Genomic DNA, 25483 nt, shown 5'->3' on the forward strand with positions numbered 1-25483 from the left:
AGCTGCATGGGTCTTTTTCACGTCTCTGGGTCAGTTGCCAATGATACCCTTCTGGCAGCACTGCATGGTCCTAATTTAAAAATAAACAGACAGGGCAATGATTTTTCTATAGGACCTGATTCATTAAGAAAGGGGCTGAGAGGGATTTATTACACCTTTATCCAGAAGTGAAGCTCATAAGATTAACAGAACTGTCTTTCATTTGGTCCCCAGTGCTGAACAGAATTCACAAAGAATCTTTCATTTGCAGTGAAGCATACTTTTAAATATAAAGTGAAATAAAAATGCAGAACATATAATACACAAGATAATAACAGCTTTAACAGGTAGTGAAGGTTTTAGGTGTTTGGATGTAAGAAGGCCGGTTTGTGACGCTAGTGTGTGAGGCATTTGGTCAAATGTCATACATGTAAGGAGGAGAGATGTTATCAATGGACTTTGCTAACGCCATCCTCTGTCATTACAGATTCTACATGACCATGATAAGATGCCGTTGACAGTTCTGGTGGGAATAATTGGTCAGGGGAGACTGGTTCTCTTTGGCCTATAGGCACTGCAGATGTTGTTCTATCATCTTGGTCAGTGAGGTGCAGTTGTGCAACCAGTTGAGGACACACCAGCAGTGTTCTGGTGCTGCTGATTTTCTTCTGCTTGGGTCAGATGATGAGAAGCAGGAGGGAGTATTGAGCAGTATCACCTTTAGTGATCTATTTTGTCTCATAAGAATTGAGAGACAGGTTGTTTCTTGACACCAAAGTGCCAGCTGCTCTATGTTGCTTCTGTTTAGATATTTTATCTTTATTGCTAATTTGGCCCCAGTTTTGATAAGTGACTGCAAATATTTTGGCAGAGCAATCATGGGTCATTTGTGGAATTGGCAGAGGGTGAGTACACTTACATGCCCCCCATTTGTTTAAGTCAATTAAACAACATTAAAGCATAGCCACTGAACTCAGCAGTGACAAAAAGGAGGCAAAGTCAACTTCGAAGAACCAAAAGTGAACGTCAAAAAAACTCAAAGAAAGCAATTTATTATACATTTAACAAGATTTATATTTTTAACACTTTTTTAAGGTTGTAGTATTTTCTGAGTATTTAGGGAAAAAATGAATTGTTATGATAAAGTGAAAATTGAATGACTTGCTCCATTTGCTCACAATAGCCAAAGATTAAATTGTTTTCTTCATAGTTCAAACATTTATACAATTACAAACCTAGATCTTCCATACATTACATATTCTCCCCTTGAAACGAGAAGATATGGATTTAAACATTGGGGCTCTTTTTATTTTTTTCAAACTTGTGCATCAGTACAGTTTTACTTTGAAAGCTGTGACGGATTCCTGTTCATCTCACTCCGGCTGCCTTGCCTCTGGTACCTCAGCCTGACGCTGGTGCAAGGAGAGAGAGGAAAGAGCCTCTCTACACTGCGGATGACGCTATAGGACGGATTTATTTATTTATTTACCTTTATTTATGTAGCATGTCTAAGCGTTTTAAGCCCGGTTAATTTTAAACAGATGCGTCATTAGCGCCTCTCACTGCATCAGCTTTGTCAAACCTCTGGCTGCTATTTCATCCCGTTATGAAATATTCAACCCCATTCTCCTGTTATCGGTGTTTGAGTCTGACTCTCCCCATTCCTCCCCTCCCTTTCCCCATTCCTCCCCTCGCTTCCTATTTGAGGTGAGCGCGCGCATGTGCGTGTGTGTTGTTTATTCGTGTTCTCGGGGTTGTAGTTGGCTTAGAGGATCAAGTCCAATCCATTGTTCCTCTCTGCACTAAGCCACTTGTTCTCTCTCTTGCTCTCTCTCTTACACGCGCACTCAAAAGCGCAATTATCCACGCGCTTTCATCTCCCTCTCAAAGTGACACCTTGGCTTGCAGTAAATGTGTATTGCTGGCGTGTATGTGCTGCTATAGGCTTGAACCCTCCTCTCTGCTCTTCTCGCAATAAACTCACTCCAGCTTTATAATCTTGTATCCAGAACAAGGGCGTGCGTAATCCATGCGTTAGCGCCCCATCCTCTCCTCCTATAGTCCTCCTCCTCTCACTGTTTGTTGTGTCGCAGATGAGCTCAGCCGGTTGCCTTCTGGGAAAAGCACTGGGAGACCGGTGAGTGGCTGAGTCCCTGCTGGTCCGCTTCCTATTTGACGACAAGAGAGGCTGTTAATAAATTACATGATCTTTACAGCTCGTAACTAACAGATTATTTGCTAATGTCAAAAGTTTCATCAAGTCTGCAACCAGCTTAATTTAAAAATAGTCTGTATAATTCAAAGGTATTTCTTTATTTGCGAAGACTTTCTAATTTGCAAAACACACAAAGTAAAACTGGGGCTACTTATTATACTTACTCTGATTTTCTTTGTATATATATTTGGTGGTGTACTGAACAAATTCAGAAATTGATCTGGTTGCAGAGAAGTTATTACAGTCTTTTAAAATGACATGTATTTGTCAAGCAGCAACCTCCGATCTAAAAATATGAGTCCAATGCGGAAGTGCTAGAAACTGCAGTTCATCTAGGATCCACTTGAGGCTGGCTCCGGAAGTACCGGAAACCACATACACACCAATTCAAAAAAGACAATCTTTACAGCAGAAATAAACATGTTTACATCCTGGTTCAAAAGACGAGTGTAGTCTGGATAGTTCATTTCTCGATCGGCACACATTGTATGAATGTGGGATGATTTTTTTTCTAACGCGGAAATTTCGAAGATATTGAGATTACGAGTCTTCCAATGAGAGGCACAGCTGACTTGATTGACAGGCAGTAACACTGTAGCTGTTGGCTAGGAGGCTCAAAGCCCGCCTCTCTATGTCAAACTCGCTAGACAGCAGCAATATGGCTTCGCCGATGATTGGCCTCAAAACAGCGCTTCAGAAACAGATGGTTGACGTCACGGATACTACATTCATATTTTATACAGTCTATGGTATTTGTCCAGACTACAAAATGTCATTGCATCCATCCAATAGTGAATACATTTAATGCAAAACTGAACACCAAACTCATGGTGACTCTCAAAAACATAAGTCGGGAATCATCCTGATTCATCCTCCAAGTATAAATCTGGACTACATTTTACAGCAGTCTGTCAAACAGTTCCTGGATAGTCTGTTATAGACTAGTGGTGGATCAGCTGAATGACATATCAACATTGCTATCCCATGAGCCACACCTTAAGACATCACTGGAATTTTCCGTATGGTTTATGTTGTCTTCTCTTTGCACGTAAGTATGGGGCGCCTTTTGTTATGTTGTGCACACTGAAAATAACAGCAACAATTCTACACATTCTCCTACGAGTTACTAGCAGGACTGCCCACTGTAAAATGTTGGAAAGTCAGTTTTAGAGGCCGTTAAGAGATTTCAAAACGCTAAGGGACAGTACTGACCCAGTCTATGGTACGGACAAGCTAAGTTGCTATTGCTAAATCTATATCGCTTGTGAAGCTTTTATTTAATATTTCTGCTAGGCAGCAGTGTGAATTTACGTATAAGCTAAATATTTAGGATCGCAGAGCAACATTTAGCATTTAGATTTAACATTTCATATTTAGATTTACCATTTAAATTTAACATTTAACATTTAGATTTAAAATTCAAATTTAAAACTTAACATTTGGATTTAATATGTAAATTTAACATTTAACATTTGGATTTAAAAATCAACATTCAGATTTAACATTAAACATTTAGATTTAACATTTATATTTTTATTTAACATTTATATTTAAAATTCAACATTTAGATTTATATTAAACATTTAGATTTAACCTCTATATTTACATTTAGCATTTGGATTTAACAGTGAATGTGAAGAAGATCACAATTATTGATCTAAATCTGATTTTAAAAAGTGACTTTTAAAAATTCACTCTACATTTTTATGACATTTTGGAGCTAAATTTGGAGAATTATTGCTGTTATTTTCAGTATGCACAACTTTACAGACGGCACCCCTTACAAAAGTGATATCAAAATACCTGACACAGTAACTGTCATATTTGCATGTTGACGTTTTTTGGAGCCAGAGTCTGCTCAGTATGGATTGGCTGGTGGAGCTGCAGTACTGAACCCCAGTCTACAGCGTAACATCTTCTTGAGTCAGCTAGAAGCAGACACTCTTGCTTATGGAAAGTTAAGTGAGCCTTGCCTTTGTGTTCATTATGTTTGTCTGTAGATGATCCTCCTCTACTCTGCTTATCCAGTACACACAGTGGTTTTATACATCTTTACAACATCTTACAACTAATTAAAACTAAAACCTTTATGAAAGATAGACATAAACAAAACAATAGCATAAAAACGTTCCTACTGACAGAAACTTTATATTTGAGATGTAGTTTCATTTTTCAGTTTGACCCATGTCCCACCTGATAGCATGGAGGAGTTGAGATTTTTGTTTTTGAGCTATACTGCAGCCTGTCAGTAGAGGGAGCTCAAAAACCCTCCCATTAGAGTTTTTCTCGATTGCTTTCGGACTCTAAACAGACTAATAAACTAAATATCCCTATATTAAATGCCATCTTCCAAAAGACACACCCATTTCTCAAAACTGTAAACTGTATTGACCTGTTAACACACTTGAACTTTTATTTCAAAACTTTACACACAAATACAGGAGGAGGAGGAGGAGGAGGAGGAGGAGGAGTAAGTATTTTCTGTATTTTCCAGTAATCCATGTTTGGGATGATTATAAATTATTTTTAGCACAATATTTTTTTATGGATATTTTTACAGTAAGATGTTTTTTCCACATCTTTACTGTGGAAGATATTATGAATAAAAAGTTCAGCAAGCATTTTTGTCTATTGTGTTTTATCATGTAATAATGATAATAATTGCTGTTTTTTCCAGCAAGAGCAAACTGCTTTTACCTGAAAGTTTGGAATTTGGGGAGTTGAGTGTGCAGTTTTGGATTTGTGTTTAGAGTTTTGAGAAATGTGTCTTAGCAATTGAGAAAAAATGTAAGTTAAGGAGCAGAAAGGGGGTCTCAGTTGCAACAAACAAATGATAAACTTCATTCTTTTTATCAGTAGAACCTCACCATTTCTAAAAGATGCATGATAAGAACCTGTTTTAGTTCTTTCTTTGTTCTTTTGTGTTGGAGTTGATCATTAGAAAGAACTCTTGTTCCTCCTACTTAAACTCAACTAACCAGCCCTGGTGCATTATGTATTTTTAATCCACAGGGCATTAGAGGGTAAAAATAAAGACCTAAGGGTGTTATGAATGCCTCATTGTCTTTAACCCATTTTGACAGGGGCACCTGCAGTAGACCTTCAGTATCAGTCTTACTCATGGACTCCATTACTCCAGCCTGATCAACACATTTCTCTGGAAAGGGAAGTGAATAATAATCTGTTTATGTCATTTTTTTCTGGAAAATCTATGCTAGGTCTTAAGGTTTTGGTTTTGACTGCTTACTAGCACATAAGGATATCATCCAGGAACAAAGGGGTTCTGTAGTGTTGTGTTTCAACATGTATTTCATTTCTGACTCATGCTTGGGAAATCTCTCTCTCTCTCTCTCTCTCTCTCTCTCTCTCTCTCTCTCTCTCTCTCTCTCTCTCTCTCTCTCTCTCTCTCTCTCTCTCTCTCTCTCTCTCTCTCTCTCTCTCTCTCAACCCCCACATCCATATCATGTTCTGTGAGCTAAGTTTAAGACAACAAGTCTGAAACAAAATATATCATAAAAGGAGATTAGGAAATGACTCATCAATTTACCAAGATTATCTAGGCCTGCTAATCCTTCCTAAAGTCTTTAAAAGTAGTATGGGAGTTAAAACCCTCAGTTATCAACCCCCCATCCCTTACTTCAACTCTTTCTGTCCCATTAAAGTTACTAACCATAGACCTTTCTGAAGTCCCTGAGCTCCCTTGTCTCACAGGTTCCTCTAAACCACTGCTATAGATGTCCTGATGCTGTGGACATTCCAGACTCCGAGTGCTACCGGCATGCTGGACTCCAGCGGAAACAGCTACTACTACTACTATCCGTCTCATGGATCGTATCCTGTCTTGATGTTGGGTCTTTGTTAATAATTTAACATAGAGTACGGTCTAGACCTGCTATGTTTGTAAAAGCGTACTGAGATAATGTTTGTTGTGATTTGGTGCTATACAAATAAAAAAATGATTGTTTGATTGATTGATTGATCGACCGACCGATCTAGTAGCTCTGTATTTGGGCCTATAGCCGTAAACAGTCGTCTAATGGCACTAACTGGTCGTTCATCCCCTTCCTCCCAATTCAACAGAGATTGCACCCACAGAAGCCACCAGGGACACTTGTTTTACTTCTCCTACACCTCTCCCCCACTGGATAGATTAAAGAACAGGATTTAGCATTTTGTCTTGGCATAACTGAATGGACACTGTAACACCTTCATTGTTTGCCTATACTGACATTGTGTTCCTAATCATTCATGCCATCATTAAATTTGTGGACCTCCACCTCCTCGTCACCTCTCAGTCTGCAATTTCTTCCCAGTCTCTTAATGTCTTTATATTTCATCATTTCATTGGCTTTGAGAGACATCATCAGGACAACACTGACGTCACCAGTGTCTGAACTCCATGAAGGGATTATATCTCCCTGCTGCTGAGGCAACTGAGGACTCTTTAACATTACTTAAAAACTCTCTGTGTAATAAATATGTATCTGTGCTGCATTTACGTGTCTCCTGATAGATATGTATTACAAGTAGAGAAGAGGTGTGCAAATTAAACAATGGATTAAAAAAATGCTTTATTGGCATGTCTTTCATTTATATTTAACGTCTCCATCACCAGGTGTAATCATTCACAAATAAGTTAATCTAATACATGAAACATACATAATGTTAATACCTCCTCCACACACACTAATGCCTCAAACACATGATAAAACTCTATTAAAGCAAACCCTATGCATCAGTTTATATTGTGAATACAAAGCAGAATAATCTACATAAATCATCCTTAAAAAACAAAAATGCAGTTGAAATACAGACATGGTGCAGAAGCCCAACTACATTTTTATAAAAGAGAAGTCAATCCACTCATAATAATTGAAATAGATAGTTAATCATTGACTTAACTATTAATATGAAACAGCTGTTCTACTAGAAAAAGCCAAAAGGAACAATCAAGTGTCCCTGAAAACTTCCTGATGTTTTCAATTTCTCCTGAAAAGATCAGTACAGGCTTGTAATTTGTCAATGTAGGACATAGCCAAGTGGCAACCTCTGGCCACAAGAAGGGAAGCCAATGCAGAAGTGTTAAAAACTACAGTTTCTCGAGTGTCGGCTTGAGGCTGGCTGCAGAAGTACAGGAAACCACAAACACAGGCATTCAAAGAGCCGATCTTTACAGCAGAATTGAACATGTTTACAGCCTGGCTCAAAACCCACCTCGACAGCAGTTAAGTTGAGTTTAGCATTTCCAATATGGCACCCGCGGACGATCGGCTTCAAAAGCGCTTCAGAAATAGAAGGGTGATGTCACGTATACCACATCCATTAATTATACAATCTATGGTCAAAACACATAGTTAAAAATTCAAGTTTTACAATCTTAATACAAGGTTATCCTAAAATCTATGCAATGTATTAAATGATACATCTATCTGCCTTTGATCATTCAGTGACTCAAAGTTGTCACATGTTTGTGTCTGCAATCATAGCAAGATTTGACCACGAAGGACCCACAATGCACTGTTTTAGTTTTTTGGCATTTTGAACTAGAGTTTAGGTAGGAATGACTAAAGCTGTATTCACATATGCACTAAACCCTGAACATTGCTAGAACTTTTCATGGTGAACACTATGTGTGAAGGCAAATGATTGAAGTGTTAAGTAGACTTAATCTGCAATCTTCCTATGAACATTGTGAAATTTCCGCAAGAGGTAAGATTAAGCCGATCCATGGACACATCAAGTAAAGGTCAGGAGAATTCACTCCAAGGGAATTGGCAGGTGATGAAATCACCAGCAGTAACAGTAGTTACTACTAATACTACGATCCGTCTCATCACTATCATCTCTCTCTCTCTTATTCTCCTCTATCCCTCTTCCCAACCCCAACTCAGTTGAGGCAGATGGCTGTCTAACATGAGTCTGGTCCTGCTGGAGGTTTCTGCCTGTTAAAGGAAGTTGATTTATTGATTGACCTTCACCATGCAAGTAGTGCATGCATTGCATAAACAAGTTTCCAGAGAAGTGAGATGTGTGAAGTGAGTATTTCTATGGGGTGCATATGGAGTAAAAAGGAAAGAAGGAAGTTATGGTGTTTGTAACATGTTGCCTGGGCAGGTGTGGTACATGTATTATTAATATTTTTACTCGTACAGCAACTTGCTTTTGGCCCAGATGGGCGTGTCTCCCAAGGACATTTCCTTGAAGTTGCAGGGAAGTGAGTATCCCACCCTGATTGAAATAACAATCTGTGTTAATCGAATATTGAGTCACTTCTTCAGTGCATCATCTGTGGACCCAGGAAGGCAGAACGCCTTACTCTGAGACTTTCAAAATGAAAAACTTGGACACTGCTGGATTCGATTTCATATATGGTTAACATTTGATCTCCAGCAGCTTTTTAGACATGTAGTTTGTTACTGATGAGAGTTCGGCCTGTTATTACAAAGTTAGATAGTTCTGCGGCTATAGGAGTACAAATATAGGACTCCAGATAGAAGTTTTACTTGCACTACGAAATCACTAAAGCACCCCATTAAGGAGAAAAAGGGTAAATATGAGCAACAGTTCACATGTTCATATGACCCGTCCCTTGGGTCGTTTTCAGTTTGGTTTCAGATAAATAAGCATGTCTTTTATAAATCATAAAACCTGCATTTTATAGATGTAGATATAGCTGTGAAATCTTTTCAATTCTAGTAAGCTGCCCTGTTGTTTTAGAAAAAGTTCTCAGTAATCAGATTTGTCTTTTGAACCACTTGGTTCAACTTGTTTGAAAATAACTCCAAAGTTAGTAACTATTTATCTGAATATAACATTAAAATATAGAAATACATAAATTATTAAACATCCATTCACAGGGTATCTGGTCGTCTGTACTATGTGACATGTAGTGCTGCTAGCTACTAGTCCTGCTTACTGTAGTATCCACTCATTGATGTTCAGGAGCTCAGAAAGGGAATCCTCCACAGGATAATCCACTAAAGTTTGAAGTGAAGTTTGAGAAAGCAGTCCTTCAAAGCTGATAGAGGTAGTCTGAGGTGCATTAAGGGGACTTGGGACAGTGAGTTGGGAAAGCAAAGGTGTAGGATTTGGGGAAACTGAGAGGAACTGCAGACCAGGATCTTGAAAAGCTGATGGTGAAAGGGAGTACATTGGACTTGGATTCACTGGATTTCCATTGTTGTTACCTTGTTGAAGCTGTGATAAATTCATGGGACATCCTTGTGATGTTTGACCTGTGTTTTCCAAACCAAAAGGGGAGTAAGTGGGGACTGCATCTGATGAAGGAGATTGAAAAGAGGCTTGTTTCATTGGGGAGGCATCAGGAGGCTTTGTAGAGAAACAAGCATTTGCTGAAAATGAAGAACTTGCATGGATTGAGCGTTTCCTAGATTTAGGCTGAGCAGGTGTGGTGACAGAGCTGGAGTGGACTGGGCTTGAAATCAGGCTGGTGCAGATGGTTGACGCTTTTGTCATCCTTGATGTGATTAGGGATGGAAGAGTTTCACAAAACAAAGAGAGAGGAGACGGGACTGTGGACAAAGGGGAAGAATAAGGAACAGTTTTTGAGCAGGAGGGAGTGAAGAATTGAGCAGATGAGACTGTAGATGAATCTAATGATGAAGCTGTCGGAGGAGGGATTGTGGATGAACGATAAGAGCTGTCTACACATTCAAGGGTGGAGGTTAAGGGGGTAGAGTGTGAGGGGGCAGCAGCTTGAGTGGAGCTTGAGGCTTGAAGAGGCCTGGAGCCGGTCTCACACTCAGCTGAAGGGGGAACTGAGAGGTGAGTTGTTGAGCTGGATTTAGAGGCTTTGAGGGTGCAGTGAGGCTGGTGGCGCTCCAGAGCCGTCGTATAGAAGTGGAGATCTTTCTTCAACGAGGCGATCTCCTTCTGAAAGGCTGAATTTGATCGCTCTAGATTCTGCAACTCCTGGGGGAGAAGAAGAGAGAAAAAAAAGTGGTGCCAGGTAAGACAGAGATAAAGAGGAGAGAAAAGAGAGAGGTGCACATGAGGGGGTCAGATATGACTAATGGCTAATTATGAGTTGAGTCAGGTTTATCTTTATGATCCCGAAGAGTGGCCATCTTCAGCCATAAAAACTGATTAAAGACATATCAACACCAGGCCTGCCTTGTGCTTTAATAAAACAATACAGCCAAGCTATTCTAATGACACTCACAGAAAGCACGACAGCCACAGAGCGGATGATGAGTGGCTTCAGTCAAAACCTCAAAGGAGAACTCAAACACTGCCCTAATGTGACAGTTCTGCAAGATTAGCACTAATAGGTGGGTGGTGCTGAGCAAAAGAGATGACTCCCTACTGATCAGTACAGAGATGAATCTATATTTGGCTGTAAATGTACAAACAACATGATTAAATCTGGTGTAGTGAAGACATAAAGAACAGGTTTCTTCTGGTTAATCATCAACCGAACTCATGCTTTTATGGTCTTGTTAAGTTAAAGTGCAGTCAGAAAACAGTTGTTCTCTGTAACAGCCATGATTCATGTCCCTTAAGCACAAATGCCCCAGGATCAGAAACCATCTATTATCATCTGACTTATGTCTCTGGGACGACGGCCAACTTTGCCAACATTGCTGTACAGAAAAAATGATATTATGGCCTTAGTGATTACTAACTATGAGCAGACTCCATTTCCCATGCACTCCATTGTTAACAGTCCAGTTAGCAACTTGTAAAGCGACTGCGGGTTCAGATCAGACAAAGCAAAATTCCCCTCTTCAGATACATTTGCAAGATAAATGCAGACCTTTCTGGGCTCATCAAAGTATAGCCTACTCGTTTGTTTCTGATAAGTCTTAGTTTCACTGTAAATACAGAGCCATACAGAGGCTTCACAAAGTCTCACTACAGTGAACCCAAAAATAAATAGATTTGCTTGTGATTTACTTGCATTACTATAACACCACAGTTCAAATGTATAAGTACAAATGAATGCTTTATCACGCCTGTTCTCAAGAGGAGAAACAAAATGCAGTGCTTGCATGTGAATAGGTGGAGGGATTGATCATTTTTTATGTTTTCCAGGAATTAAGGAAATAGAAATGCTGACTGGCTTTTGCGACACAGAGTCAAGCATATTTGATCAAGAATAGATTTCAGCTGCAAGATGTACCACATTTTAATGTAGAATCTATAAAGAGAAATTAGGAGGAGGATTAGGGCCACCAAAAACACATTTTTTTGGAAGGGAGGCAAGCATAAAACAAAAACATTTAAAGTGTAATCTTTTTTAATTCTGAGAAAAAAATCTGTATTCTGACTTTAATTTCAAAATTTGGAGAAAAAAAATAAAAATTATGAGAAAAAGTCAGAATTTTGACTTTGATCTGAGAATTCCGAGTTTAAAAGTCATAATTCTGACATTAATAAATAATATATATATATGTTGTAAGATATGCTCATTTTTTTAACTCTTTAATTTTAATTTTAATTGCTAATAACTTTTTAATAATTGTTACTTTATAGGCTCTTGTTTGCTTTATTTTTTTTTTGCACTGTACTTTGCTACTGTGACACTTGAATTTTCCCGTTGTGGGACGAGTAAAGGACTATCTTATCTTATCTTATCTTATCTTATTAATCTCATAATTTTGAGGGAAAAAAAAGTCTGAATTCTGAGAAAAAATTCAAGATTATGTCTTTGATCTCATAATTCTGTCTTTCATCTCAGAATTTTGACTTTGTTCTCAGATTTCTGAGAAATAAATCAGAATACTGACTTTAATCACAGCAAAAACAACTTAAAAAATGTTTTCTAACCCCCCTTACATTTTCTTTTTCAGTAGCCCTAATCCTCTTCTGTAGAAGTACAGACATGAACAGGCAAAGTAATTCCCTGTCTGTAAGGTTGAATTTTTACTACCTTCTTTATGCGGTCCCAGAGGTACTGAGACATGGTCGCGACACAAGTTCTATGCAGTTGTGTTTCACATGCACTTTGAACCAGACACTGCTGACACTAGCTGTATTTTCAGGGAGTCGAATTAGTTTGTGGCAACAAAGCTTCTTCAAAATTACAGTGAAGGACACGGTGAGCAGAACAGAAAGAGTAAAAGACAAAGTGAAAGCTTGGACTTCTTCCAAAAAGGCACACACCCATCAATTCATCAATCATTAAAAAGCACACATCCACCTGGTTATAACAAGCAAGAGTTAAGAGGACAATAGAGTAATTGACATCCAACAGAAACATCTTCGGCCTTTACATTCTGTGCTTTACCTTACACTACAGGTTTGGGTGTCATTATGAGAGTCCTACAACAAACTGTATGGGTGTTTGTATCAAGACATAGTCATGGATTTTAGTAGACAATTATTTTAACTTTCTTATGTTGATATGGACAAAAAAAATGAAGGCATGACCAAGAAACAAAGTAATTGTTCAGCTGCCTTGAACCTCTTAGAGCATTGTAATGGCAATGATTATCAAATGAAATGATGCTTTGTCAAATATTACTATTTATACACGGATGTCGTTTTAAGCTTACATACCAGTAAAGGTATAAAACTAAACACCTAATTAACTTTAACATAGGATGAGTTGGATGAATAGTTTAATTCTGCAAAACAACTTATTGACCTTCTTGTTGAGAGTTGCATGAAAATATTAATACAACAATTATTTCCATACACATATATTTAATATAGAATAAAATGGGTGCGGATTTAGCCTAGTGGTTAAACTGCACACCCATATAGCGAGCAGTGTGGGTGTGATTCTAGCCTGCAGCCCCTATATATATTCTATATACATATATTCATATGTAAATATATGTGTAAATGCAACATTATGTCCAGTAGGGGTAGGACGATATGGCCTCATAATTATATCATGATATTTTCAGGAAATTTGCGATAACAATATATTTGACAATATAGGAAAAAAATATTGGACAATGTTTTATCAGTGATTGCAGCTTGCAGGTAGCGGCATTTATTAGTGGAAACAAAATGAAAGTTGTTTTCCATTGAGCTAATGCCATACTATTGTCCAGACACTCAAATAAAGCTAGTTGAGCTGGGTGATTAGCTTAATTCAGCATTTAAGAAAAACAAAATCTGTTTTCCACACCTCTAAAGCTCACATTCAACACCTCAAACCTTAACAGAAGCACAGAGGAGTAAAAAAGGTATTGCACTTTTACAGCAGGTTATTCGCTAAACCACTTATTGGGTAGTACTTGATATTTTTGTCAAAGAAAATATTACAGAACATAAATTTTCTCTTCTGTTAACAACCAAAACTCTGTGTTTGGTTACATCTGTTTAAAGGCTGTACATTTACCAAACATAAAGTCTGTTTTTTAGTCTTTAAGTCTCAAAGTACTTTGAAAGCAAATGTAAAGAGTCATTGAGGGATAGTTAGGATTTTTCTCTGCACTGTTTTAACAAGTGTCCTGGTTACTTGTTTTTATTACACTGAGGTCTGTTCAGTGATAATGGTCTACAACAGCTGTAGACAGCTCTACTGAATGTAAATAACAACTAAAAGTCTGCACCGCTTATTGTTTTGGAGAGGATTATGCAAAACCCAGGATAAATTATTCTGCTACATTCTTGCAATAGAGCACTACTGAATACAACCACAAGGAAGGCTTTAGCTAAATAGAAAAAAAATAACCAAAGAACTCACCAAACGACCAAAAGTTTACACCATCGGGTAACTTTTATAGATGTTATAGATGAAAAGTTCTATAATCTACAATCATTTTGTAGCTTCATACATTTTTTTAAAAGTTGTTCCTTCTAATCACCTCAGCTTATCTGATATGGTGCATTGAATGTGCAGAACACAGGGCAGTTGTACAGTTCAAAACAAAGTCTCAAAATAAAACATGTAACATTGACACAATGAAAATGTTAAAATAATATAGAAAACACTAAAAATGTTTTTTTACAGGTTGGGATTCTTGTAGCAAAAGTGCATGTTAGTCTGCAGCAGTATATAGCTCAGCTCCTAGCAGTCCTAACAGGAGCTGTGTAGTTATCTATTCTGCATAGTACACTTATTATGAGAGGTACCTCACATAACCCACCTTAAAGAACCTGAACTATCCCTTTAAAGGTATGTTCAGAGACATAAAAGTAATTTTAGAGGACATAAAATATTTAAAGTATTAAACTTAAGAAGTAAATATTCATAAATAGGTGCATCTTACAAAGTTTCTTAATCAGAACATGCTTCATTTTATTTAATCTAATCAAAAATGGGAATTTGTGTGTCAGAAAGTTCATTATGTGCGGTGGAGCACCACCTGTGGAATTTGATCCTTAGGGAAAGAACAGCACAGAGGCACTGGCGCACAAACAGAGGCGGGACTGTGTGTGTGTGTGTATGTGTGTGTATGTGTGTGTGTGTGTGAAAGGATGGGCCAATGGGGAGGGCAGTGAGAGGGAAAGCCCTTCTCCTAAGTCAGAGTATTTACAAGAAACGGCTCAGAGCATGCTGTTGCATTACACAAGACACAAACCTGACTAGCCAAATTGAATGTCTGTGTGTGTGTGTGTGTGTGTGTGTGTGTGTGTGTGTGTGTGTGTGTGTGTGTGTGTGTGTGTGTGTGTGTGTATGTGTGTGTGTGTGTGTGTGTGTCTGTGTGTGTCTGTGTCTGTGTCTGTCATAATGAAGATGTAAGGAAGGAGACAAAAGAATGAGGATAAGGAGTGAATGCTCTGAACCTCATGAAGATCGTCTGCTCTCTCTGTCTGCTTCTTGCGACTCTTCCTTGCAGCGTTTCTGTTCTTCTCCTGTCTTTTGGCCCCTCTGGTCCCCACCTGTTCTCCCTCTCCGTCTCTTTCCTGTAAAGATTTAACAGACACATGTGACCATAACCATTTAAGATTAATGACACACATTCTGTGTTCAATCGGTGAAGAAGTGTCATGAGAGCAGCTTTCCTCAAAGACAGACACATGTATAACTTCTTGACACGGAGTGTTCTGAAAGCTCACAGGGGTCATGAGATATACTTATCACATGAAAACGCATGTGGTCTCCAAGCGTAAGCGGGAAGTTGTGAAGTAGCGTGTGATATCAAAATAAGGAGCAGTCAATAACATATTAAAGGTATATTGATGAGCACCGACAGAGTTTAGATTTAAGATTGTCATGTCAGTAAGGTTGCATCATATATTTTTTTCGTCACTGTTAAACTTTTACTGATCAAATTGACTCAAAATGGTACAAAACACACAGTAACAAGCATGCATTACATTTACTTCCATCCAAAGCAACATAAAACAAAAGCTACAAGTCAGACTATTTTTGATTTTCAACCCTTTGAGTGAACGAAAATGTAATAAACCACAAACCATGTTCATGCTGCTCAGCAGCTGAAAAAACAAATACAAACACAAGGCTAAAGACCAATGACCATCCTTTTCCAGACATGATGAAGTGGTGCCAAATATAACAGCACCACTTTATTAGGAGGTAGGAAGTAATTTGAAACTTTGAAATACAAAGCACTCTTTTAACTCATATAAATAACACATAATAAAGGCACCTTCGGGCAAATTTTAACCCTAAAGTTGACTCTCTGGTCCTAATTAGGCATTATTGAGAAAGAAGAGAGAAAGAAACTGAAAGAGATTCAGTGACATGTGAAATGTGTATGACTGGCACTGAAATTGAGACTTTGCAATAAGCCAAAAATTTCCCCATGAAGGTGACCACCAGATAATCTATCGTACTGAATTATGCTGAATTGTGGGCTTGGTTGACCTTTGAATAGTTTTTTTCTATTATAATAAAAGTGGAATAAATAAAAATGTAAATTCCTGCTTTTAATTTGATAGACAACAATAAATGTAGAAATTAGATAAATGTAGTATATAATAATATGAAAGGTCAGTTTACTTGATTTTTTCCCCATTCCCCATCATTAACCACACTATCTTCTTGATATAGTTTTAGTTGCACTTTTGACATTAATACATCTCATGAGTTAACATGATGTGTTTAAGGCCTATTTTGGCATGATGATGATGTGGTTGGATGATTTGTGATGGAGAAGGTGTTCTTACCGAACCAGCGTTGCTGCTGTGGTTCTCCTCAGCTGACATGGAACTGGGGCTTATGGTCTCGTAGCCGGTGTCCATCAATAACGGGGACATCTCGTCCTGAACAGAAGACTAGGCTGGACCGACTGACCTTCACCCAGCCAGGATCAACGGTGTATTCGCAAGTAGAACCGGTGCCATTCAAATCCTGGAGTTAGCGCGACACCAGTGCGACTGAGTACAGCTTAAAATAACCTGTGAATAACCTGGAGTGGGAGAACGAGAGTGCTGGTTGCTTAGGAAGCTATGCAAAAGTCAAGTGGTTGCTAATGAACTTGTTGAGTCTGAAAGTGTGTTACTCGGAATGAATTCCTGAGCCGGTGGGTGTGATGATGCGTTCGGGTGCACGAGCCTCAGACGGCTAATGATGCAACGCGAGCCGGTACAACTTTCATTTTCTCTTTCTTTTAAATTGACCCATTGCAAGGCAAATGTGCGGAAACGATGCTGCATTCAAGTGCCGTAGGTTATGCGAGTTTCTTTCTCTGAGTCTGTGTCGTTTCAATAACAAATGTTTTAGATTATAACGAGGGAAAAAATAACCTTTAAAACTTCGATTAATGCGCAAGGGGCGAACATAATAAACACATACAATACTCTGTTTGCTTTTCTGTTTATTTTTTATTTATTTATTTATTTATTTTATTTAATGTTTATTGGAAGCAGTTTCACAGGTAGCAAAGGGACGGTAGCTACAATGTGGTACAGAAGACTTCCATTCTTTCCATTTTTCCCCCTTTTTTCCCTCCCACAAACCCAACCCACTAGTACTTCAAAAAATATTGTGTAAACAATACAGAATACATACAACAATTACACACATAATAAAGAAAATAAGAGAGTCAGACCCAAATGTAAAAAATAAATAAAAAATAAATAAATTATATATATATATATATATTTACATATATCAGTCATCACAATCAGGCAGTATTGTTTGTTTTTTATTCATTCATTCACTTATCTACTTATTGTGTTATCTTATACAAGAAGAACATCACTTGCCTCAATCGTTTACGTTGATCTTTTGTATGTAATGTGTAAATGTTTGAATAAAATAAAATAAATACAAACAACACATTGGTATGAACATTTTCTATTTGTTGTAGCCCACTTCATTTTTTAAGAAAATCTCAAATAGGGTCCTTTATCGTTTTTTTATTTTTATTTTTTTGCTTTATTTGTATTTGTTATCATTTTCAACTTATTTGCTTCTGTTTGTTACATAGGCCTTCATATAGCTATGCAAACTGAACATTTTCCATTGTGATCAAGTTATGCTGTCTCGCTTTGAATGAATGGTTAACCTCAGTATGTTCATAGTATTTACAATTCTACTTGAACGCATCACCATGAATGAATTTGGAAATAGAGTTTTGGGATGGGAACAACTCAGGACCGGATGACCATATTTTGAAAAAGGTCGCGCCCCCTTCGCGTGAAGGGTATTTCTCAATCGTCTTTGCCAGGAAATGTAGGACAAGCCCCCAAATAGTAGCCAACAGCATTTACCGGTTTTCGACAGGAAATGATGCAAGGTTCCAGTGTAAGGTAAAAATAATAGTTGTTTTAGACTGTATCTCATTGACAAAGTAGAAACAACACGGGAGGACAAATATCAAATGGTTGACAAGTATAATACAAACTGGCTGTGGCTGATGTCATCACAATTTGATGCAGACCAAAACAGTTCTTCTCACGGAGGAAGTTATCAAAACATTTATCTAGTTTGTATTTAGAAAAGAACATCATCAGAGTAGAAATGAAGACATTAAAGCACAAATCGGATAATGTTCAAAAAACAAAATATTTTTTAAATGATTTATTCTGTTATAATAAATCCCTGACTGTGAAAAGAGCATATCTCATTGAGTTTTGGGTAAAAAACACTTTATTGTCCACGCACTGATCAATTTATACACAGTCTTGCTGAAGAAACACCTTTTTCCAAGGGTACCCTACTGCAGGCAAGATGGCGCCGCCACAACATCCACACCGGAAGTCCATACCGGAAGTCCATACCGGAAGTTACAAAGCTAAAAACGTTGCAATAACACCCACACCGGAAGTCCATACCAGAAGTTACAAAAATAAAAGCCTTCAAAAAACAGGAACGTGAACGCAAAATAAAAGCCTTCAAAAACACGTAGGTTTACGCGTAATTCTATGAACTTTTTTGCACTTACATTTTAATCGTATCAGTATTATTGACTAGTTGATTGACTCCAAAAGTGTATAGGCTGTTGAGAATTCAAGTTACTTAGAAGCCTGCACGAATCACTAAGTTATAGTGTTAACGTCTCAGCCATGCACAGCCTTTTGTTCCGAGTGTGTGTTGAAATACTTAAAGCTGATTATGATGCTGCCATGATGACATCTGCATATGCCTCTCTTGTTTTGTCTGGGTCATATGTTATTTTATGTTGTGTTAGCCTGACTGTACCTCACCTGTGGTGTGTGTCCTGCCCCTGCACACCTGCTTGCCTTTGACTGATTCCCCCAGTGACCCCTCTTCCTTCCTGCACAGCTGTTCCCCACAGGTTCATTATGATAACTGTGCAGCGTGCAGGAGTCTCTTTCCATGGGGACTTGTCACATTATCTAAGTTTGCTGTAGTGTTTGTTCCAAATTACCTTGCATGCTGTCTGCCTATGTGATCACATGTATAGATTAATGAATGAATGAAATACAGATCCAGAGTAGATCCACAGTCACGAGAGAAGAGCAGAATGTTATCTATGGTGCAGGGGCGAGTGGAGGAGGAAAATGTAGAGGTGTGTGGTGACTGTTTCTTTTTTAACATAATTTGTAACACGTTACAATGACACAGTGACAGGGGTGTTCATTAACCACAAGAACAAACGGAGGGAATGGTTTCTCCTTCTATTTTGAGACATTAGATGGGCGTAAACACTCTGAGCTTGTCAAACAGTTTTATTCAGATTGAATGCTTGATGCATGTACACCAATGTCTTAACAAGATCACTTTATTTGGCGTCCATGAAAACATTGAAGTTGGAACCTTCAATTAGAATGACTAGAAAAACTGCAAATGTATACATAGCTACTGTTTCTTTCCATCCAACCCCTACTTGAAATGTAGAATTATACTTTATTTTATGTTCTTTTAATGTTATATGTATGATGTCTTAACCCTTTTGTATTGATAATGTTGTACTTGAAAAAGAACAATGCACTTTTACTATTACAAACTCCAAATCAACATAGAATATTAGGACTAAAATATTTCAACTTGAGGCACCACTGTCAGCCACTGATGATAGATGTACAGTACACATTTCTGGGGAGCCTCTGTTGTTTTTGTGGTGAATATAGATCTCTGTGTACAGCTTGAGTGTATTTTCCCTCTTACTTACAGTCTTTTCCTTCTCATCCCCTCCCCCCACACACACTAACACTCTACATTATTCTGTTCTTCATACACAGCGGGATCTCTCTCACTCACTCTCTCTATCACAATTAGCTTTCTGCTAATTGATTTAGCAGCGACAGACTAATGCAATCAATACGCTACACGAAGAAGAAACTTCCAGTTCGAAGCATCCGGCATTGGGTAGAGAGGGGGTTAAAGAATCCCTTCCGGTATGGACTTCCGGTATGGACTTCCGGTGTGGATGTTGTGGCGGCGCCATCTTGCCTGCAGTAGGGTGCCTCTCCCTTTTTCCGCGGAGTTTGTGGACTTAGTGTTTTTTCCACACTGTCTTCTCAAACACCTCTTTGTAGAAAATGTATTGCATCATTGCGCGTGCTTGCAGGCCCCCCTGAAAAGATACCTCAGTGGGCCCCATCACCACAGCCTACCCTACAAAATATAACATTGCTGCTATAATGCTGGTTTATTTGCATTAAACAAAAATATACGCTTAAAACTATCCTGGTTAACTGACTCAAATCTAAGCTACATATCAATATTATTTATTTTAATAATTTTTCCAAATGTAACTGTACAATATTGACCTTCACACTGTCTACCTCTTTAAACAAGATTATTTGAAGCCAAGTGACTTGTTGAATAACAACAAGGGGGCATTTATTTGGTATAATCTAACCTCATGAAGTATAATACAACTCTAAAAACCTACAGTGTACTTTCAGTCAGATTCAGCCACACTGGATGCTATAAAAATATGACTATTCCCCACTTTAGGCATGAGATGAGCATCTCACAGAGCAGGTCAATCTAGTTGACAGGAAGAGACTCCCCTTTTTTCCAGAAGGGAATTCTGAATGTTTGTTTATTTATTCAGACAATTTTAGTTATCGTATTGCAGTTATAACAGAACATATAAAAAGTTTAGTAGAACACATATTTTATTTCAGGCCCCCTCCCCACTTGGGCTCTAGGTAGTCAGTCCCACTTTTCCCCCCACTACGACACCCCTGCTTGCTTGGATTATATGTTTGTTTGTTTGTTTGTTTGTTTGTTTGTTTGTTTGTTTTAAACCTACTACAGCCTATACTCGGTGAATCTTTTGATAAAGAGACATAGAGAAAATAACAAGATTCATTTTACTCCATGTTTATCTCTCTACAATAACCACGTGGGGGCACCAAAACCACGGTCCACATACCAGTAGCACATTTGGAACACAGCCGCGCCTTAACATTTTCCGTGACCAATCAACTGGCTTCAAATGCCTCAACAGCCAATCAGAATTCGCTTCTGAAACCGCCCAATCACATTTGATGGGGGGCGGGATTAGCAAATTTAGCCTCTTCCGGGTTGACAACGCTGAAAATAATGGTGAATATCGTTAAAACATAACTCTAAATAATAAGAAGCCGTCTTTTTATATAACTGAAGCTACGCAGGACGCCGACACGATGGGTTTACTGACGATTTTGAAGAAGATGAAGCAGAAGGAGCGGGAAATGCGGCTGCTGATGTTGTATCCTGTAACGATGTGTTTAGTAGCTTAGCTGGAAATCAGTAGCATGCTTATCTTTTCTTTATCAGTGTCAATAACAACAGTGCGTTTTTGTGAATGGTTCAATGATATACATTGTGTGCTCGTAAGTGTGTTTGCGCATATGGTGCTGAATTAACAACTTTACATGGTTAGAAATCAAACCATACCTGGATCCCTTTGTGGGTCCAGTAGAACACACTTCAATGATGCAGGTCGTCATGTCAGCATCCTTAACCCGGTTCCTGCAGAGGCCTTGACAACGCAGGGAAAACCACCATCCTGAAGAAATTCAATGGAGAGGACGTCAGCACCATCTCACCAACCCTGGGGTTCAACATCAAAACGCTGGAGCACAGAGGGTAACACATAAGCATGCACACAGTATGTCACAGCTGGGACTTATATAGGGTTGTCAAATTTCTCACTACCAAATAAGGGACAGGTGCACGGTGCCATGGTGGTGTGAGCATGATGTGTGAATTCAGCATATATTCTGATTCTGATTCAACTGGAAATGCAGAAAGTGTGTATATTCCCTTTAATCCTTACTGTGTCATTATGTAACCTCATATGATTAAACCTCAAAGAAACCACATTTTGCTCTTTACATCAAAAAACAGGCAAAAGAAAAATGAAATGCAAAAGAGGAGTCACCAAATGCACTTTTTCCATGGATACTTTTTGCTGCTCTTGACTGACTCAAGCAGTCTTTTGTGCTTTTTACACAGCCAGAGAGAAGTCCTTACATGACAAGTCACAGTTTACAGATATTTGAAGTTCATTTTTGATCAGCTCTGTGCTGCAGCTGTTTCTTTAGTCTGACCATGTAATGGCCATCAGAGAGAAAATCCTCTCCACCTTTTTTGCAGGACTTGGTGCATTTGAGCTGTATACAACTGATGCGTGTGAGGGGGCTTGTAACTGGATGACAGGCGGTGTGATTGGCACATGATCTGCCGTTTTATCTGATCTAGGATCTGTAGAGTGCAGTCTGCTGTATTTGCAAGAGTTATTGGTCAAGTTAATAGAAAAATGCTTATATTTACTCACTCTTACACCACAATGGTATACTGGAACACTGATGGACCAGAGGCCATGATAAATGTATGAGTGACACCTGGGCTTTTTTCCTCTTATAAAAATTCAGAATGTGTGTTGTGAAAACGGGCTTTAGTAAAGATATTCAGATTTTTCTATCATTAAGAGCAACCAGTGCGCGCACACACACACACCACACACACACCACACACACACACACACACACACACACACACACACACACACACACACACACACACACACACACACACACACACACACACACATTTAGGCGACCGTTCGTTTCCTAGTCTTGATTGATCATCAGGCTGTACTTTGCTCTAATCCTCATGTTGTTTTTTCTTTATTCTCTCTATTAGGTTTAAACTAAATATCTGGGATGTAGGGGGTCAGAAGTCATTACGCTCCTACTGGAGGAACTACTTTGAGAGCACAGATGGGCTGGTGTGGGTAGTGGACAGCGCAGACAGACTGAGACTGGAGGACTGCAGGCAGGAGCTCAGTTCACTGCTGCAGGAGGAGGTACACACACACACACACACACACACACACACACACACACACACACACACACACACACACACACACACACACACACACACACACACACACACACACACACACACCACACCACACCACACCACAACACACACACACATACATTAAAGGATGCTAATTGTACCTCTCATATCTTGTTGCTCCACTCTACCTCTCCTGATGATGGGTTTGCACATAATCTGCCATTGCTGTTGCGTTATAATTCCAATCGGAGTAGTTAAATATTTATTTTCCTCATGCAGATGTTAGCTGGTGCAACACTTCTGGTGTTTGCCAACAAACAGGATTTGCCAGGAGCCCTGTCCAAAGAGGCAATAAAAGAGGTCAGATCTGAATCCACATCTCAGTGATTTCTCTTTTTCTTTTTCAATGATGTTTTGGGGGAAGTTTTAATATCGGTCATTGTAAAATGTTTGATTACAGGTGAAATAATCTTGATCTCACAGTTTGTGTTCTCCCTGTGTGTCTCCTGCAGGCGCTGGCATTGGACCAGATCAAAAGTCACCACTGGTGCATCATGGGTTGCAGTGCAGTAACAGGAGATAATTTGTTGGCGGGAGTGGACTGGCTCTTAGAGGATATTGCTGCAAGGATCTTCACCACAGACTGAGTCTGTCTATCCATGTTTGTTTATTTAACAAACTTCTAGCTGGAGAACTGTGACTGGATTTCAGCATCATTGTTGGATTCTGAAGATCTTAAGAGTTCAAATGCAGCGTTAGTGTTTTGTTTGATGAGCTGCGGTGACATGCAACACTGAGAATGTCTGTATACAACACTAATCCAACCCTGAATGCAATTTCCGTGCTCTCGTATACCAATGTCACATTTTAGTTCATTAATACATATAGTTAAAATTCAATACTTCAGTACTTTTTGATACAGTGTACGATAAAATGATAGTGTCTGTCATTTTTAAGTCCAGTAGTATTGAAAAGTATTGAAGAGCTCAAGAAAAACTACAGATGTGCTTTCATATTCTGAACCTACAGCTCCTACGAGCAAATGAGAGAGCAGCAGTGTTGGGGACCATGGCTATAGAATACAACGCAAAGAAATAAAATGTTATTTTCTAACTGCTTCACAGCGGTTGAGCTCTCATACATCTCTTAAAAATCTCTTAAAGATGCACAAGTAATATGCATCTGTTGCAGACGACGTAGAAGAGAGACAACAATGTCACTTGATAAAGGTTTTTTTTTTTGAGTCCCCACCTGAAGAGTGCTGGCTGTAAGCTTTGCACCTCCACACAGTGATTACACAGAGGGCAGATTGTCTTCAGAACAACTGGTCTATATGTGATGACTGTGTCTAATCATTCTTTTAAGTCCATTATTTTCCACCTTTCATCACTATTAACTATCAAACTTTTTTTGACCCTATATTATTTACAGAATACAGTATTGTTTAGTTTTGTTTTACATTTTGTATCTTCTGCTCAAATGTTTTCTGTAATAAATGCATCACTCTTCAATCTGGTTTCTGCACTCCTTTTTTTTTAACAGTGCAGCAATATGACAAAACATTGCCTCATGTCAGAAACCACGCTGAACTGCCCTCTTGGATTAGATATAACATTAAAACTGCAAGCGGATGTGTGCGGGCCCTTGTACAAGCAACGCCTGATGTGCACGACCGTCTGATGTGCACTACTGCCTGATGTACGCCACAGCCTGATGTGCTGCAGGTGTTGCTGTGCTGCCTAGGCTGAAACTGTGAGCATGTATTAAACAATTTAAGAGAATAAATGAAACATATTCAATGGTTTTATTCTGAGGAAGTCAGAAATACTTAAACAACTAATTGTACGTTTTGATAGTTATCTGTAAATATTACAATTTAAAGTATCCTTTCAAACACTACATCAAATTTTCAAGGTGAATCTTCAACAGTGTCTCCCACTGCTCTCACTGTTAAAACCCTGTGGCCAATGGCCAGGCCTGATGCATGTGCAACTTTTGGGGGCTTTTTGGCCACGTTAAGTCAAGTAAATTGGGGATTCAAAAGTTAGACGAAAGAAATAAAGAATAATAATCCTTAGGGTTACAAGAGGGCCTTCGCCGACCTTGTCGGTGCTCGGGACCTGATTACAAATTTCCTTCTCAGGGGCCCTTTCATTGGAGAACGCATAGGAAATGCCCTCTGGATACTCCACAAACATACAAAATGTAAAAAACATTGCCCTCTGGATGTCCTTTGATATACAAAACATTAAAAAAGTCCTCTGGATGCCCTTTTATTGAACTCATTGTGAAGAAGTACTCCTGGATGCCTTACACAATTAAAAAGTGACCTCTGGGTTCCTCTTTGTTGAATTAAATGCACAAAGTGCCCTTTGGATGCCCCTCCAGTGAATTAAATGTAAAACACAAGTGCAATCTTGTTGCCCATGTAGTAAATTATGTTTATTTTAATCAATTCAGAAAAATAGTATTGAATTTCCCTTTATAATTCAATTTCCAACACAATTGCTAACAAATTCTCAAGGAGCCACAGACCCACTTCTTACTGCTGCGTCAATACATTTAAATTCACCCTAAACTGAGTACCAGGAGTTGGGTAGGTGCCAATTTTGCTTTTTAACCTTTCCCTTAAACCAGGTTTCATGTAAGGCAGCCATCTCCCACATGTACCCAACTCCACTGTAAGTACC

The 25483-nt window shown here is 38.6% G+C and overlaps 2 protein-coding genes across 8 annotated transcripts; one reads left to right on the forward strand and one right to left on the reverse strand.

Moving 5' to 3' along the window:
* Positions 1-1706: 1706 nt before the first annotated feature.
* batf2 (basic leucine zipper ATF-like transcription factor 2) lies at positions 1707-21568 on the reverse strand. 7 transcript variants are annotated; one of them, XM_034676728.1, is made up of 4 exons: positions 16247-16797; positions 14900-15019; positions 9382-10126; positions 1707-2147 (listed from the first exon to the last, which is right to left on the reverse strand). In XM_034676728.1, the coding sequence occupies exons 1-4, from the start codon at positions 16334-16336 to the stop codon at positions 2035-2037; spliced, it is 1068 nt and encodes a 355-aa protein (XP_034532619.1). In that variant the 5' UTR covers positions 16337-16797; the 3' UTR covers positions 1707-2034. The 7 variants fall into 7 exon arrangements, with proteins under 7 accessions (XP_034532619.1, XP_034532621.1, XP_034532615.1 ...); XM_034676724.1 differs by lacking the exon at positions 1707-2147 and adding an exon at positions 21381-21568 and having other exon boundaries at positions 7388-10126; positions 16247-16488; XM_034676727.1 differs by lacking the exon at positions 1707-2147 and adding an exon at positions 18731-18744 and having other exon boundaries at positions 7388-10126; positions 16247-16488.
* On the forward strand, positions 20972-24304 carry arl2 (ADP-ribosylation factor-like 2). Its single transcript, XM_034676731.1, has 5 exons — positions 20972-21192; positions 21462-21572; positions 22632-22794; positions 23073-23153; positions 23306-24304. The coding sequence occupies exons 1-5, from the start codon at positions 21128-21130 to the stop codon at positions 23438-23440; spliced, it is 555 nt and encodes a 184-aa protein (XP_034532622.1). The 5' UTR covers positions 20972-21127; the 3' UTR covers positions 23441-24304.
* The last annotated feature ends 1179 nt before the right edge of the window (positions 24305-25483 follow it).

Source organism: Notolabrus celidotus, chromosome 23, assembly GCF_009762535.1.
Source record: "Notolabrus celidotus isolate fNotCel1 chromosome 23, fNotCel1.pri, whole genome shotgun sequence".
NCBI classification, from domain to species: domain Eukaryota; kingdom Metazoa; phylum Chordata; class Actinopteri; order Labriformes; family Labridae; genus Notolabrus; species Notolabrus celidotus.